Source organism: Medicago sativa, chromosome 6 (assembly GCF_051527215.1).
Source record: "Medicago sativa cultivar Bolivia chromosome 6, Bolivia_mono, whole genome shotgun sequence".
NCBI lineage: Eukaryota > Viridiplantae > Streptophyta > Magnoliopsida > Fabales > Fabaceae > Medicago > Medicago sativa.
Window position 1 is genome coordinate 26253081 of NC_140754.1, and position 15202 is coordinate 26268282.

General features: G+C 33.1%; 1 protein-coding gene across 2 annotated transcripts; it reads right to left on the reverse strand.

The window, feature by feature from the left end:
• Nucleotides 1-5976: 5976 nt before the first annotated feature.
• On the reverse strand, nucleotides 5977-12950 carry LOC146914194 (ABC transporter C family member 10-like). 2 transcript variants are annotated; one of them, XM_085717096.1, is made up of 12 exons: nucleotides 12832-12950; nucleotides 9727-11798; nucleotides 9299-9619; nucleotides 9133-9219; nucleotides 8460-9044; nucleotides 8214-8378; nucleotides 7843-8137; nucleotides 7545-7759; nucleotides 7149-7454; nucleotides 6888-6951; nucleotides 6562-6801; nucleotides 5977-6386 (listed from the first exon to the last, which is right to left on the reverse strand). In XM_085717096.1, exons 2-12 carry the CDS (start codon nucleotides 11761-11763, stop codon nucleotides 6274-6276), a joined length of 4428 nt encoding a protein of 1475 aa, XP_085573222.1. In that variant the 5' UTR covers nucleotides 11764-11798; nucleotides 12832-12950; the 3' UTR covers nucleotides 5977-6273. The 2 variants fall into 2 exon arrangements, with proteins under 2 accessions (XP_085573222.1, XP_085573223.1); XM_085717097.1 differs by lacking the exon at nucleotides 12832-12950 and having other exon boundaries at nucleotides 9727-11920.
• Between the last annotated feature and the right edge of the window lie 2252 nt (nucleotides 12951-15202).

A 15202-nucleotide genomic window follows, 5' to 3' on the forward strand; every position in this document is an offset into this window, starting at 1 on the left:
GATGACTGGGCCTGTGACTGGATTTATAGCTGACAAGTGTATGGACTGGACCAATAACAAACTGCCATGTGGCGTAACTAACTTTAGGACAAATAAAAGACTGACATGTGGCACTGGACTATGACTTGGACAAAAATGGACTAAAATGCAATTTTTAGGAATTTAGGACTAAAAATAAAAATAAAATGAATTAAAATTGGTAATTGGAAAATAACGTAAAGCGAAACGTCTAAAATTGACAAAACGGACTAAAACGAACCAATGGCCTAAATGAGGTACTTTAAAGTAACCTCTCTCTGCCGAAATTTTGTGTGAAATGACTAAAATGCCCCTAGGGCTAAAATGACTGAAAATGACTCAGATGCAAATTTAAAAAATGGATTTTTGACAGGGAAATGAAACAAAAGTTTATTTAAACCAACCTGAAAGACTCAGAGACAATTTTTAGGATTTAAACAGTGACTTGACACTTGAAATGACCAAAATGCCCCTAGGGGCAAAACTGACTCAAAGTGACTTCAAATGCAGTTTTTGAAATGGACTTTGACATAGAATGAAACAGAGGCTTATTCACACTACTTGAAAGGACTCAAACAAAATTTTGAAAGACTGAGAGAAATTTGACATAGGAAATGACTAAAATACCCTTGCATGTAACTTTTGCAAATAACATTGAAACAAAATGCAGAGAAAGACACAATTGATCAGAGATAGTTCAAATGACTTATAATGCAAGAAAAGAGGAATTGAGTTAGTATTTTTAGGTCCAAAATTAGGGTATAACAGGATATACTCTATCTAATGTGGAACTTGGGATTTTCCCATTACACTCCCTCACACGTCCAGCTGACCAGCTCAACACTCTTGGGCTTCTGTTGTAATTAGGGTCTAAGCTTTGATGTTCGAATTCTGCTCTTCTCCCAACTGATTTTGCTTGTTCCCAACTGAATTTCCCATAATGCCCCTGCATAAGTTAACTCACCCAGAGATTAAAACTAGCATTAGTAAACTCGCGCATGGATATTTTCAGAAGTTTGGTTGGGAATGAGCAAAATGAATTGGGAGAAGAGTAAAATTCTTGATGTCCAACATTATTGGGTTTGGTGTATGTATTGTTAGGCTCTAATACCATGTTAAAATTAAGATTTAATTCATCTTTACAAAATCGACTTATAAGATGAGGAGTATCTATTCTTTATAAACTCTTATCTATCAGATGTGAAACTTGAATCTTTCCCAATATTTATACATCTCCAACCAATATCTCAAAACATTATATATATGTATATATATATATATATATATATATATATATATATATATATATAACCTTTATTATATATTTAATATTTTGTTCATTCATAATCGATATGGGAATAAACTACTCACAGTTTAACCTTACAAGTGTTGTGTGTGTTTTTTAGAAAAAGACACCGCTTGGATGTTAATAGTGCATTCTTTGTCAAACAAAAAATAGTGCATTTTTTTAAAACATTTATTTCAATAGTACTAAAATTTGTTAGGTGGTGAATCACTATCCTTTAGATTTACCGCAAATGGTGCACAGAATATAGTTGCCGTAGGACCTTTATATTTAAAATGTTAGGTAGACAAACTTGCTGGTTTGCAGTTGCATCGTGCATACTACAGTAGATCTAAATACTTTGTCCCATGGTTTCTACTCCCGCCACACAAAATAAATAAACTGTCATTTTAGTCTTTAAATGTGTAAAATGTTTAATGTGTCAGGTCTAACTTAAAGTTTCACATTTGAATGAGAAAGTTGAGGTCGAACAACATATAAATAAGTGAATTCATAAACAAATAACTTTAAAGTTTTGGATTAAGATGTGATGTTCAATTCACTTTTGTGGTTGTTTTAAATTCCATGGATCGATCCAACAAAGTGAGGATCCTCTTCAAAACTCAATAATGTGTGAAGCTCACTTTTGTGGTTGTTTTAAGTTCCATGTATCGATCTAACAAAGTGAGGCTCCCCTTCAAAAGTCAATAATGCGTTAAGTGAAAGACGCAAAGAGTCTTGCATTTAAGGGAGAGATATGTCACACCAGAGGGAGACATGTTGTAATGTGTCCATTGTGAGATAAAGTCTAACATTTAATAGAAGAATTGAGATCGAACAACAAATAAGTGAGATGATCCATAATTTCAACACCTTTCATTTTTGAGTTAAGACAATTTCGACTCACTTATGTAGTTACTCTTAGTCAAATAATATATCAATTCAATCCAATGTGTCAATCTCTTTCTTACCATGGGACAGAATTTTAACAAATAAACATCTACGTTTTCATATAATTAAGATAAAATGAATTTTTATACCAATGGGATGTAGATGTATTAATTGTTAACATTATTTTGATTTTTTTTTTTGGTCAGGTAGTCTAATGGCTAGAATTCACCTTATAAGATGAATATGTGGGGTGTTCGGGGTTCGTACCCCGACCCCTACATATAATAATGCATTGTCCTACCAACTGATTTATGTTCACGGAACATTTTGATATTCTTTTATTTGAAAGAAAAGAGATCATTGCACCCTGTCGCAAAGAAATGGGCGGCATAATTATTTTATGGATAAATTTACAATTTATTATAATCAAAGATCTTTTTGGAAATGTTTATAATTTCATGTAACTACTTATTTGATAATCTATTATTATACTATGTATAAAGAAAGGAAAATGATATAAAGCACGACATATTTTTCGTGCACGTTGCACGACAACACTTTTCTCTCTTATTTGATGAGAAATTACAAAGGTGTCTCTTCTAGAGGTGCTGTGTGCTACAACATATGAATCCAGTTATTACAAATCAATATATGATATATTATATTTAAATAAACTATTCCATGGTTTACACTTTAATCTTTATCCCATTTAAGGAGACATTACTTTGGACTGTAGTGTTACCAACTGTGACGGTGATTGTAGCATCATTATTTATCTTATACTTACTTTTTTGTTTTAGTATATTTAGTTTATTGTTGTATTTTTAAAAGGATAAACTAGCATAGTATTCCAAGCTTAGTAATAGATGAAATTGTGTGTTGTTTGTGCCTATCGTACAAATTCGTGGGGGAAAGGGCGTCGTGCTATATAGCACCGCTCATAAAGAAAACTACCCCTTTCAGCTATTTTGAGTTGGATTTTTCTTCCTTCAATTTTCAATACAAATAACACATCTAACAAATAGATTAGAATGAATTTAAATATTAAAATAAAGTGTAACAAACACAAACATTCAGTTTTTTCTTTTATCATTTAAAAAGTGATCTAACAAACTAGACGAGTGTATATATACTTACTTTTTCATAATCTCAATTATAATCTTAAACAACTTTTTTTATAACAAAGACCGTTGTTGATGTGATTAGAAAAATAAGAATTTAGATTATATATTTTTGTTATATTGTTGGTTTCATTGAAATAGATAAGCATGGTTAGTCTGATTTGTTATAATTTGAAAACAAAAAACATTTATAATTTTACATTTAATCAAAATTAAAATGTCATAAAAAACACCGTTAATAATTTTCAAACGTTGGCGTAATAAAAAGAGGGAAAAAAACAGAGACGTGAGTGTCCGTCTTTTCGCTAGTGTTTTTTTTTTTTGAAATACTTTTTGCTAGTGTTCTATATTATAATGACTACTTTTTGGAAATATAAGAAGAGTAGTCATTTGATAATGTCTGCAGCTATTTTTGGTTTATTCTAACGATTAATTAGTAACATTTGCCTTTAATAGAATCCTCCACAGATCTTCATGAGCTTAGTTCAATTGGTAGGGATATTGCATATTATATGCAGGAGCCGGGGTTCAAACCCCGGACACTCCACTTCTCCACAATTAAATTGTGTAAGCTCTATCCATTCGGCTACTTCAAAAAAAAAAAAAGAAACTCCGCAATTATTTGAGTGTTTTGAATGTATTCCTATTAAATTCTTCCATTGGTGTATAAATTAGTCGTTGGGTAAGAAGAGTAGGCTGATGAATTATCACATTAGTAGATTATGAATGTTCATAATTACACTAATTTTATCAAATATTATTGTGCTTCTAATCATTCTAAGTATCCGCTAAAAAAATCTTTTATCCTAAGTACGTATTAGTGAAAAATATTAACTTAAAAGTAAAGTACATAGTACTAATTAGCATTTGTCAAAAAAAAGTACTAATTAGCATTGTTATCAAAAACGCGACTTAAGTCCCAAAATCCTGGTTTTTGCGACTTTGCGTAGCTTCAACGACTCAAATACATAGCAAAGTCCCAAAAACAGACAAAATCCTATCAAAATCGCACTAAATCGTGAAATCCGTTCAAAATCCCAGGATTTTGATGGATTTTGAAGGATTTTGTTCATTTTTTGATAAGGGTGAATTTTTAACCCGGTTCGTAAATTGACTCAATTTGAATCCATGACCTGGTTCTATAAATACCCTAAAGGCCAAACATTTTCATTCTTTCACTTCCCCCACACTTCCTCAATAGTTGCACGGGATTGTTCACTTTTCATCTAGTTCAGAATGAACTAAATCTAACTAGATTGCCTCCTTCCTTCAATCCATCATCCTTTCCTTCAATCAACATATATTTAGCATTATTTTTGTTTGGTAGAATCCTCGATTTTGATTGCGATTTTACGAGTCCCGACTTTACTATCTTATATCGATTCTAGAAAAGTCCTTGAGCAAAATCCTTCGATTTTGATTGCGATTTTACGAGTCCCGATTTTACGAGACTCATTTGGACAATGAGGTCTTATCTGTTGAATATCAAGGGTTTCTGTTGGAATCTGCTATGATGTCTCAGAGATGGTTCACTAATGCTTCTCCAATTCTTTTCAATGCCGAAACACCTAGGCCCGAGGTGTGTATATATATATATGTTCTTATCATTGCTCTTTTCAGTTCCACGATTTCGACATGTTGTCGTTACAATTGCATACCTTTCCATGATTTATTTTCAATTCAAAGAATTCAAATATATCAGCTTGCCATGAGATTACTATCTCTGCCCATGAACACCTCTAGATCTAGAAGCTTTTTAATGCTTCAATTGCGATGAAACTAACTTATGCCAGTAAGGCTTGATTTGAAATAAATGAGGACACACGAAAACGGGCGTATCCTTTCAATGGGTAGGGGTAGCCTTGGCTACCCCAAAAAAAAAATATTATTGTAGTAGTTGGTATGTATTTATATCCAGCTACCTCAAATAATAAATATTGAGTTACCCCAAACAAGTTCAATTGCTGAAAATTAGCATAAATAAGAAAGTAAAAAATTATAATATGATTGATAGAAACTTTTTCAACAATAAAAACTATCGAGACAATAGTCATAATTAAACATAACCTATTTGTGTACATTGAAAAATATATTATTAATCTATTTTGTAAATAGTCATTTATGGATAAAATTGGCATCATGAAACAGATTTTGTCCAACTTTTTTAAATAGCTATTGTCAATTTTTATCATTTCCGCTCTTAGTTAATTTTCATGCATTGGTTAATTTTTGGATTATTTTGATTTTAGTCTCTACAACACTTGCGATTTTAGTTCTTAATTTTTTGTTATAAAGATGAAATCCAAGACTAAAAACACTTTTTTTTTGTAAAATTTTAAAAAAATCGAGACAAAAATTGAATAAATTTGTTTGTGAGGACCAAACCTAAAAATTATAATTTATAGGACTAAAAATATATTTTATCTTTAAAATTAATATGTTGGTTTTAATTTATTTTTTTATAGTTGGCCACTGCGTAAAATTTTTCCTAGCTTCGCCGCTGCACGAAAAGCAATGTTTCGTGAATTTGGTTTCTAGTGTTACGTGTTATGTTGCATGAAATTGGTTTCTAATTTCATGAGTAAAGGTATCGAAAGACTATGATTTTTTTCATCTATTTTATTATTGTGTAGTCCAAGAGCTTCTGATAGGGGAAGAATCTAAACAACGAAACGGAATTAATAGTAATATTGATACTGAAATCTGATCGGTATCAGAAGAAGTAATCTTGTTACAATATTCAATTGAAAAACCAAATAACCAATACAAAGAAGAAAGGAACAAATACAAAGAATAACAGAAACTGCTGAGGAAGGAGTAACTCGTTCCCTATGCCTCACCCACAATTTCGACAAAATTCAGAATTCTTCTCCTACTTACCTAATTCTAGATTTTTCTACACACTCACTCTGTCATGTGCTTACGTTCTTGATATATTGCTTGTTCAAGAGAAAAAGATCAACGCGATTCTGCAGACTGAAAATGAGACCAGTATTCCTTGACAAGCTTCCTGAACAACGATTCTTCTCTCTTCATCAAGTTCATTGGTTCGTCGCACTCCGCCAATTTTCCTGAAAACACAGTCAATGGCTTCATTTTCTTTGAAGAAAACAAGTAAATGATCAAACATATTCTTCACTTTTCTTTATAGTATTAGCCATGATTACGCATCATGAACATAAGAAAATGACTGTGTTTATTAAATGAGAAAGAGGGTGTGAGAGACAGTAAAACTCGGAAACTTACCATCACTTATGGCAAGAACCATACTGCAATCCATCACAGTTGGTATTCTGTGTGCCACTGTGATCACTGTACAATCTGCGAACTCAGCCCTAATGGTTTTTTGGAGAATAAGATCAGTAGAATTATCAATTGAAGCAGTTGCTTCATCCAACACCAATATTCGACTTCTCCTCAAAAGCGCACGCCCCAAACAGAATAATTGCCTTTGTCCCATGCTCCAGTTTGATCCGTCTTCAACAACTGGTTAACAATTTTTCGCTAAACATTATTACCTTGTAAAAAATGTAATTTTAGCATAGGTATAACCGTGAAACTTAAAAATGTACCTGAGGAGTTTAAACCCTCTTCTTTTCCTTTGACAACTTCTCGCAACTGACACTTCCCAAGAACCTTCATATTGATCATGAATTAGTCCATATTTTCGTGGAACAGTAAAGATAGATAGATTGTAAGGGAGTTAAGGAGTGGAGGGATACGGAGGTCGAGGATTCGATCCCCACTCCCAACATAATGCTAAATAATATTAGTAACAATATTAACATTTGCCGTTCCAAAACAAAAGATAAAAAGATTGTAGTATAATTTACCTCCCATATCTCTTGATCAGTGTGTTGAGATAAAGGGTCCAAATTATATCTTACTGTCCCGTTAAAAAGGGTCGGATCCTGAGGTATAATACCAAAACGTGACCTCAAATCATGAAGACCAATAGATGATATGTCTATTCCATCAACTATAATTTTTCCTCCTGCTGGTTCCACAAGACGAAATAAAGCACTGATAAGAGTGGATTTCCCGCTTCCTGTTCTTCCGACGATACCAATCTTGTGCCCTGCTTCAAATGTACATGTGATCCCATGAAGTACAAGTGGTCCGTTGGATCTGTATCGTATCTGACATGGTAAAAAAAAAATAGTTGGTTTATTTAAGCTGCATTTTTTGTGAATATCATTCTTCAAATTTTGAAAATATGTAACAATTACCTTCAAGTTATTTATTTCTACTTTGCCGGCAACTGGCCAATTCGAAGGAGGACGATTTTCTTCTACTATTTCTTCTGCCTCACTTTCTATATGCATATATTGTTTTAACCTCTCTACTGATATTATGTGATTTGCAACAGTGCATTGATTTTGAATTGAAAATACTAAGGAATTGTTTAATGAAAGGCCATAAGATAGAGCCATGCCAATAATTCCTGGAATGAAACATGTTGAAATTTAGAAACTTGCATTAAGATAGATAATGATACCTTAGAGATGATAACAACCGAATTCTCACCTGAGGTGAATGTTCCAGGGGGAAGCATAACCATGCAAAGTGCTGCAGCGGTGAGAACAACTGCACTGATTGTTTCTAACCGTTGGATCAACCACTCATTCGAGGCAAAACTATGGAAAAAAGCACTAGCATTAATATCAATGAGATCAAGGTTCTTCTCAAAAGAACGATCTTCCTCCTCAAAAGCCCTAATTGTTGCAGCTCCAGCAACAGTTTCTGCTACATGATTAGCTAATGATGATTTTGTTGTGCCATTCATCCGCATTAGTTCTTTCGCCAAGGCAAAGTAGTATCTCTGCTTAAAACACAAAAACACATCAAGGTATTGTTTTTGCTACCGAGAATTATTTAAAGATGAGTCTGTTTATTACCTGCATGCGAATTGCAACAAAAACCATTGGTATAGCCACAATCAAGACTTGCCATGAGACGACTGCCAAAACTGTCAGACTAGAAAGAAAAACGATTGTGCCTCCCATTGCAAACGTGAGGCTGAATGGAAGGTCGAGATCCATAATGCTCAAATCAGATGAGACCTAAACATGGAAATATCAGTTAGAATATTATTTATTCTTTTGCATTTCATAGGAAGGGAAAAAATTATTTATTTTTCTCACCCTACTAAGTATCCTTCCCAATGGTGTAGAGTCGTAAAAAGACATCGGTGCACGAAAGAGGGAGTTCATCAACTGTGAAAATAATTTTTTTGATGATTGAAGACCCAAAGAAACTACAAGTAGACTTCTGGTGAACAAGAAAACTACTGAAAAAGCACCAATTAGGAAATAAACTAAAATCAATTTCAATGTGCTGACGAGGGGATCATCAACTTTAGCAGCCATCCATGAGTTTTGCAATATCTGACAAACAACGAAAAGAAGATGACAAAGGGAAGCCATCAAGAAGAATATATATCCTTTCATCTCATTCAAATACTGTATGTAAGGCTTTAATCCCGCGTCTCCTTTCTCTCTTTCTTCTTGCATAATTAATTGATTTCCATTTGTTAATTTAACCTGTTGTTCCACGGAATCTTGTGTGACTTTTCTAGAAGATGAATGTCTCTGAGAAAAAGTAACATCCACAAGCTCGTTAGAACCAGCAGTCTCCTTGTGAGCATTGACGAGGTCCTGGAATTCTTGGCTTGAGGTTAATAGCTGGTGATATGGACCAGCTTGCTGGATTACCCCCTCTGACATCAACTGGAAATAAAATAAATTATTCGATCAACCATAACTTAGCTATAAATTAGCCACATTAATATGAGTGCTGTAAAAGAGGTCCAATTACCAAAACTGAATCAAACGCTGGGAGGAAGTCGACTTGATGAGTCACAAGTAAGACTGTTTTCCCTTTGAGTCCTTCCATGATATATTCCTGTCAAATTTCAAAGCCGTCTTTAGTAAAATACGACACTAGACATGTATAAGTAGTATGAGAAGAAAGATGTCATTACATCAAACAAATTTTTTGCAGTATGTGCATCAACAGCGCTAAATGGATCGTCCAATAGATATATATCAGCATTCTGATAAAGAGCACGAGCAAGTTGAATTCGCTGTTTTTGACCTCCACTTAAATTAACTCCTCTTTCACCTATTTCAGTGAGGTCGCCATAGGGAAGCAACTCAAAGTCCTTTTTCAATGAAGACTTTTGAAGTGTTTCTTGATATCTTTGATCATCCATCTCGGATCCAAACAAAATGTTTTCCCGTATTGTACCTGTTTGTATCCATGGTGTTTGAGAAACATATGCAAACCGCCCGTAAACTTCAACCTGTAATTCATAATAGATAATCAGACACCGATTAATATCGCAACTAAAATGGATAAAAAAATTCACATAGTGGGAAAATACACTTTATATAGGAGTAGAAATCTTACGATTCCTTTTATTTTGGTAACTTCTCCAAGAATTGTTGCTAAGAGGGTTGATTTGCCGGAGCCAACTTCTCCACAGATAGCCACTTTTTGGCCATGTCTAACCTCTAAATTTATGTTCCGTAGGGTTGGCTTTGATGCATTACCTTTCCATGAAAAGTTAGCAGATTTTATTGAAATTGATCCTTTGAGGTTGTCATCAAAGCACTCGTTCTTCAAGTTTTCACTTTGCAGTTCTGGTGCATCAAGGAAATCAACAATTCGAGCAAATGCAACTTTTGCCTGAATGATCACCGCAATGACATCCGGGATACTTGTAATCGGCTCTTGAACAAGGCGCAAAGTTGCCACAAAAGTGAAAACATTACTTGCATGCAAAGGAACATCCAAGAAGTAACATGCTAGAAAAGAAGCAGTAGACACCAACATCGGCGAGGTCCAGAAGAGAAAGACATTGTATGTTCTTCTTAATTGCACTGCATATAACATTTTGAGTTCCACATTTCTTAAGAAATCTACAACATTTTTAAAATGGTTTTCCCAAGCATACAACTTCAACACTTTCATATTTACAAGAGCTTCTGAACTAGCCTTTAATCTCTCATCTTGTGCCACCATAAGTTTGCTCTGATACTTGTGTTGTAATTTTGCTAGTGGATAATTGCAAATCACAGTGAGAACTATCACCGCCAATGATGCAAGTGTTGCTAGTCCAATTGTGCGGAAAAGAATTACTAATGCAATACACAATTGGAGAATTGTTGTCCATGTCTGGTGAAACCAGAATGGAAATTCTCCGATTCTATAAGCATCTACGATCATATAATTCATTATCTCACCACCAGAGTGAATCAACCTAGCAGAATTCGATAGCCGTAGTATTTTCTTATAAATGGCTGCATTAAGTAGTGATCTAACTTTCATTCCAACAAGTCTAGTGTGGAAATACCATTGTCTTTGTGATAGGGATTCTATGATTTTTATAACAAAGAGTGAAATGGCCAATACATAACCTTCATATTTGAAACTTTCGTTACCCTCGGCAACCAATATAAAGGCATTAAGAAGTAGAGGAGTAGAAGATAAAGCGAGTACCTTAAACAAAGCAAAGAATCCGGTTACCAAAACTTCTCTCCGGTGGCAAAAAATGATTGTCCATAAAACCGATGATTGATATGACGACTCACATTGTCTTTGTTTGTTTAGCTGTTCCAGAAATGACGAATAACAAATTTCTGCCCTGTCAGACTCTCTTAATTTCGGGATATCCTCGTCATGAAGTGTTTTCTTTTGACCTGTTTTCATCAATGTATTCAACCACCAAAACCAAATCTTACTCAAGAATCCAGCATTGGAAAATGGAGTAACATGGCTAACAGGATTACTTTCATCGAATTGGCCTATTAAAGGCGCACGAAGACTATCATCGATTTCCCTTTCAACATCTTTGCATTTACATGTTTGGTATGTGCATAAGAGCAACAAAATTGCTCCTGGAAATGATATAACATCCAAACCTACCTGGAGGGACAATTCTTTACTTCCAACTGCATAAGATATCGACAAAGCACATAATATACCGGAAACAAAGAATACGAGAACCGAAAACATCCACAACCATGCTCTTGAGAGTTGTTTTATTTGAAGACTTATAGCTAAACTTACAAACAACCATGTGAGTCCATGAAAGAGTTCTAGCAACCACCAATCAAGAGGAAAGACATCATGGTTTTTCCTTAACTTCTCCTCTAAAATCCAAACTCCAAAGGATAAATGTAGCAGCCCAAGAATTCCATTGGTTATGGCAGAAACTAACTGCATATTGGAATATCTTATTGGACTCCAATAGGGTCTCAAAGAAGACTTCAAGATCATGATGAATAGCAATATGGTAAGGACTATCACATCAAATGAAATGACAAACACATGGTTGATGCATGAAGAAGGATCTTTCAAAAGTGCTAAATCATAAAAGAAAGGTTTTCCTTCATTATCAACATTACCACAGTCTCCACAAATAATGCTCCAAAAGTTTTCCATCCTTTAAGCTTCTCTTTTTTGCTCAAACTCTATAACTAAAAGAAAAACAAAATCATGTCAATATTTATTCAAAATATTCTCTTAAACAAATTAATAATAATGGAAGAAAAAAGGTTCATTACTATTTATTCAAAACTTTAGTTCATGTGGAGGCAGTGACTTCACAAAAAATCTTATTTGATTGAAATATGATCCTTTTTTTTTTTTATGTTGAAATTTAACTTATTCAAAGTTATTTAACCTTTTCAGGTAAACAAGTTTTGATATCATGATAAAGGTCAATTCTTCTGAAAGGTATGTGACCTTTTTTTGTAGAAGTTGCTAATGAATCATTACATCAGGTCATTATGAGTGTCACATTTCATTATAACAATTTTACTAAATTAATCTTATCAAATATTATTATGTCTACGATTATCATAAATACAAAGTAAAATATATCGATTTAGAAGTAATATATACATCGTATTAATTAGAATGTATAATTGAAAATAGGGAAATACTAACTAGTGCCTCCGGAGCTCTGATTAAGGATACTAAAAAAGAAATTATATAGTAGTTATTGCATTGAAAATTGGGTAATTAATCCAAAAAATAATTCATTTTTAGTAATAACTTCTTTTTTTGGTATCCTTAACCAGTGCCCATGACCCTTAGAAATATGTAATTAATGCTATACTAAAAATAGAAAGTGATACTAAATATAAAAGACATAAGGAGTAGTTTCTAATAGTATAGCAAACACCACTAAGTTGATTTTATGAATAATAACATAACATTCTTCTCTAAAAAAAAGAATAACAAGATTATAAAACATACTCCCTCCGGTCACATTTATAAGCAAAATACCACTTTTTAGGTTCATTCAACACCTAATGTATTTGGTCTATAATATATACCAAATACATTAGGCATTCAATGAACTTAAAAAGTGATTTTTTGCTTATAAATGTGACCGGAGGGAGTAGAAAATATTCCCTCAGAAAAAAGAATAATAAGATTCTAAAACATAGAAACTAAACAAAAGGAAACTTGTAAAAAAAAAGACAAAATACAAAAGCTGTATACCTTATGATTGTTGGAAACATCATATGGAAACAACCAACAAGTGCATGAACTAGGTTCCTTTTCATCTTTTCAATGATACACTAAAGAACATTTTGGTTAATTTAGAAAGAAAATGGAATAGAAAAGCTGAATGATACATAAGACCCTTAATATAGTTTAATTCTCATTGGGAACACCACATTATTGCGTGTCTGAAAAGAAAAAAAAGAAATCATAGCATAGACGGTAGAATGCTATGATTTCACATGACAAGTTATAATAGGGAAAAAGCAATTCAATAAGATATGAACATGACAAGTTATAATAAAAAAATAATGAAAGCAAGTTTCACATGAATCCTTAAAATTAAATGTTGACCCATAATACACGGTAGAATTTAATATGTTTCACATCTACTTGTTACCATAACTCAAGTGAGATGTGTCTGTCTCTCATGGGAATTTTTTTTTTTTTATTCTAACGAGCCCATGGCGACGAAATAGAGAATTTTGGATTCCAACCTACACTCTAGTACTTCCTCCGTTTTAAAATGAATGTCGTTTTAGGTGTTTACACACATATTAAGAAATGCAATGATTAAAAGAAAGAGAATGGTTATTTTACTAAATTATCCTTATTAACTATTAGTTAGTTTTAAAAGTAATACTTCGGAAGTAGTGTGCAGAGTATTAATTGGAGGGTACAATTGAAAAGAAAAAGTTATTATTGCATTGGAAACTGAAAGCGACATTCATTTTAAAACAATTTTTTTTGACTAAAGCGACACTCATTTTGAAACGGAGGGAGTATATAAAATGTTCCTGCAATTTTTTACCATTTGAGTTCTGATTATATGATGGAAAAAATCTCTACCTTGGAGGAAAAAAACAAAGCTTAGGTGTAAAAGTGTTGTTGGATATACTCTATCTAATGTGGAACTTGGGATTTTCCCATTACACTCCCTCACACGTCCAGCTGACCAGCTCAACACTCTTGGGCTTCTGTTGTAATTAGGGTCTAAGCTTTGATGTTCGAATTCTGCTCTTCTCCCAACTGATTTTGCTTGTTCCCAACTGAATTTCCCATAATGCCCCTGCATAAGTTAACTCACCCAGAGATTAAAACTAGCATGAGTAAACTCGCGCATGGATATTTTCAGAAGTTTGGTTGGGAATGAGCAAAATGAATTGGGAGAAGAGTAAAATTCTTGATGTCCAACATTATTGGGTTTGGTGTATGTATTGTTAGGCTCTAATACCATGTTAAAATTAAGATTTAATTCATCTTTACGAAATCGACTTATAAGATGAGGAGTATCTATTCTTTATAAACTCTTATCTATCAGATGTGAAACTTGAATCTTTCCCAATATTTATACATCTCCAACCAATATCTCAAAACATTATATATATATATATATATATATATATATATATATAACCTTTATTATATATTTAATATTTTGTTCATTCATAATCGATATGGGAATAAACTACTCACAGTTTAACCTTACAAGTGTTGTGTGTGTTTTTTAGAAAAAGACACCGCTTGGATGTTAATAGTGCATTCTTTGTCAAACAAAAAATAGTGCATTTTTTTAAAACATTTATTTCAATAGTACTAAAATTTGTTAGGTGGTGAATCACTATCCTTTAGATTTACCGCAAATGGTGCACAGAATATAGTTGCCGTAGGACCTTTATATTTAAAATGTTAGGTAGACAAACTTGCTGGTTTGCAGTTGCATCGTGCATACTACAGTAGATCTAAATACTTTGTCCCATGGTTTCTACTCCCGCCACACAAAATAAATAAACTGTCATTTTAGTCTTTAAATGTGTAAAATGTTTAATGTGTCAGGTCTAACTTAAAGTTTCACATTTGAATGAGAAAGTTGAGGTCGAACAACATATAAATAAGTGAATTCATAAACAAATAACTTTAAAGTTTTGGATTAAGATGTGATGTTCAATTCACTTTTGTGGTTGTTTTAAATTCCATGGATCGATCCAACAAAGTGAGGATCCTCTTCAAAACTCAATAATGTGTGAAGCTCACTTTTGTGGTTGTTTTAAGTTCCATGTATCGATCTAACAAAGTGAGGCTCCCCTTCAAAAGTCAATAATGCGTTAAGTGAAAGACGCAAAGAGTCTTGCATTTAAGGGAGAGATATGTCACACCAGAGGGAGACATGTTGTAATGTGTCCATTGTGAGATAAAGTCTAACATTTAATAGAAGAATTGAGATCGAACAACAAATAAGTGAGATGATCCATAATTTCAACACCTTTCATTTTTGAGTTAAGACAATTTCGACTCACTTATGTAGTTACTCTTAGTCAAATAATATATCAATTCAATCCAATGTGTCAATCTCTTTCTTACCATGGGA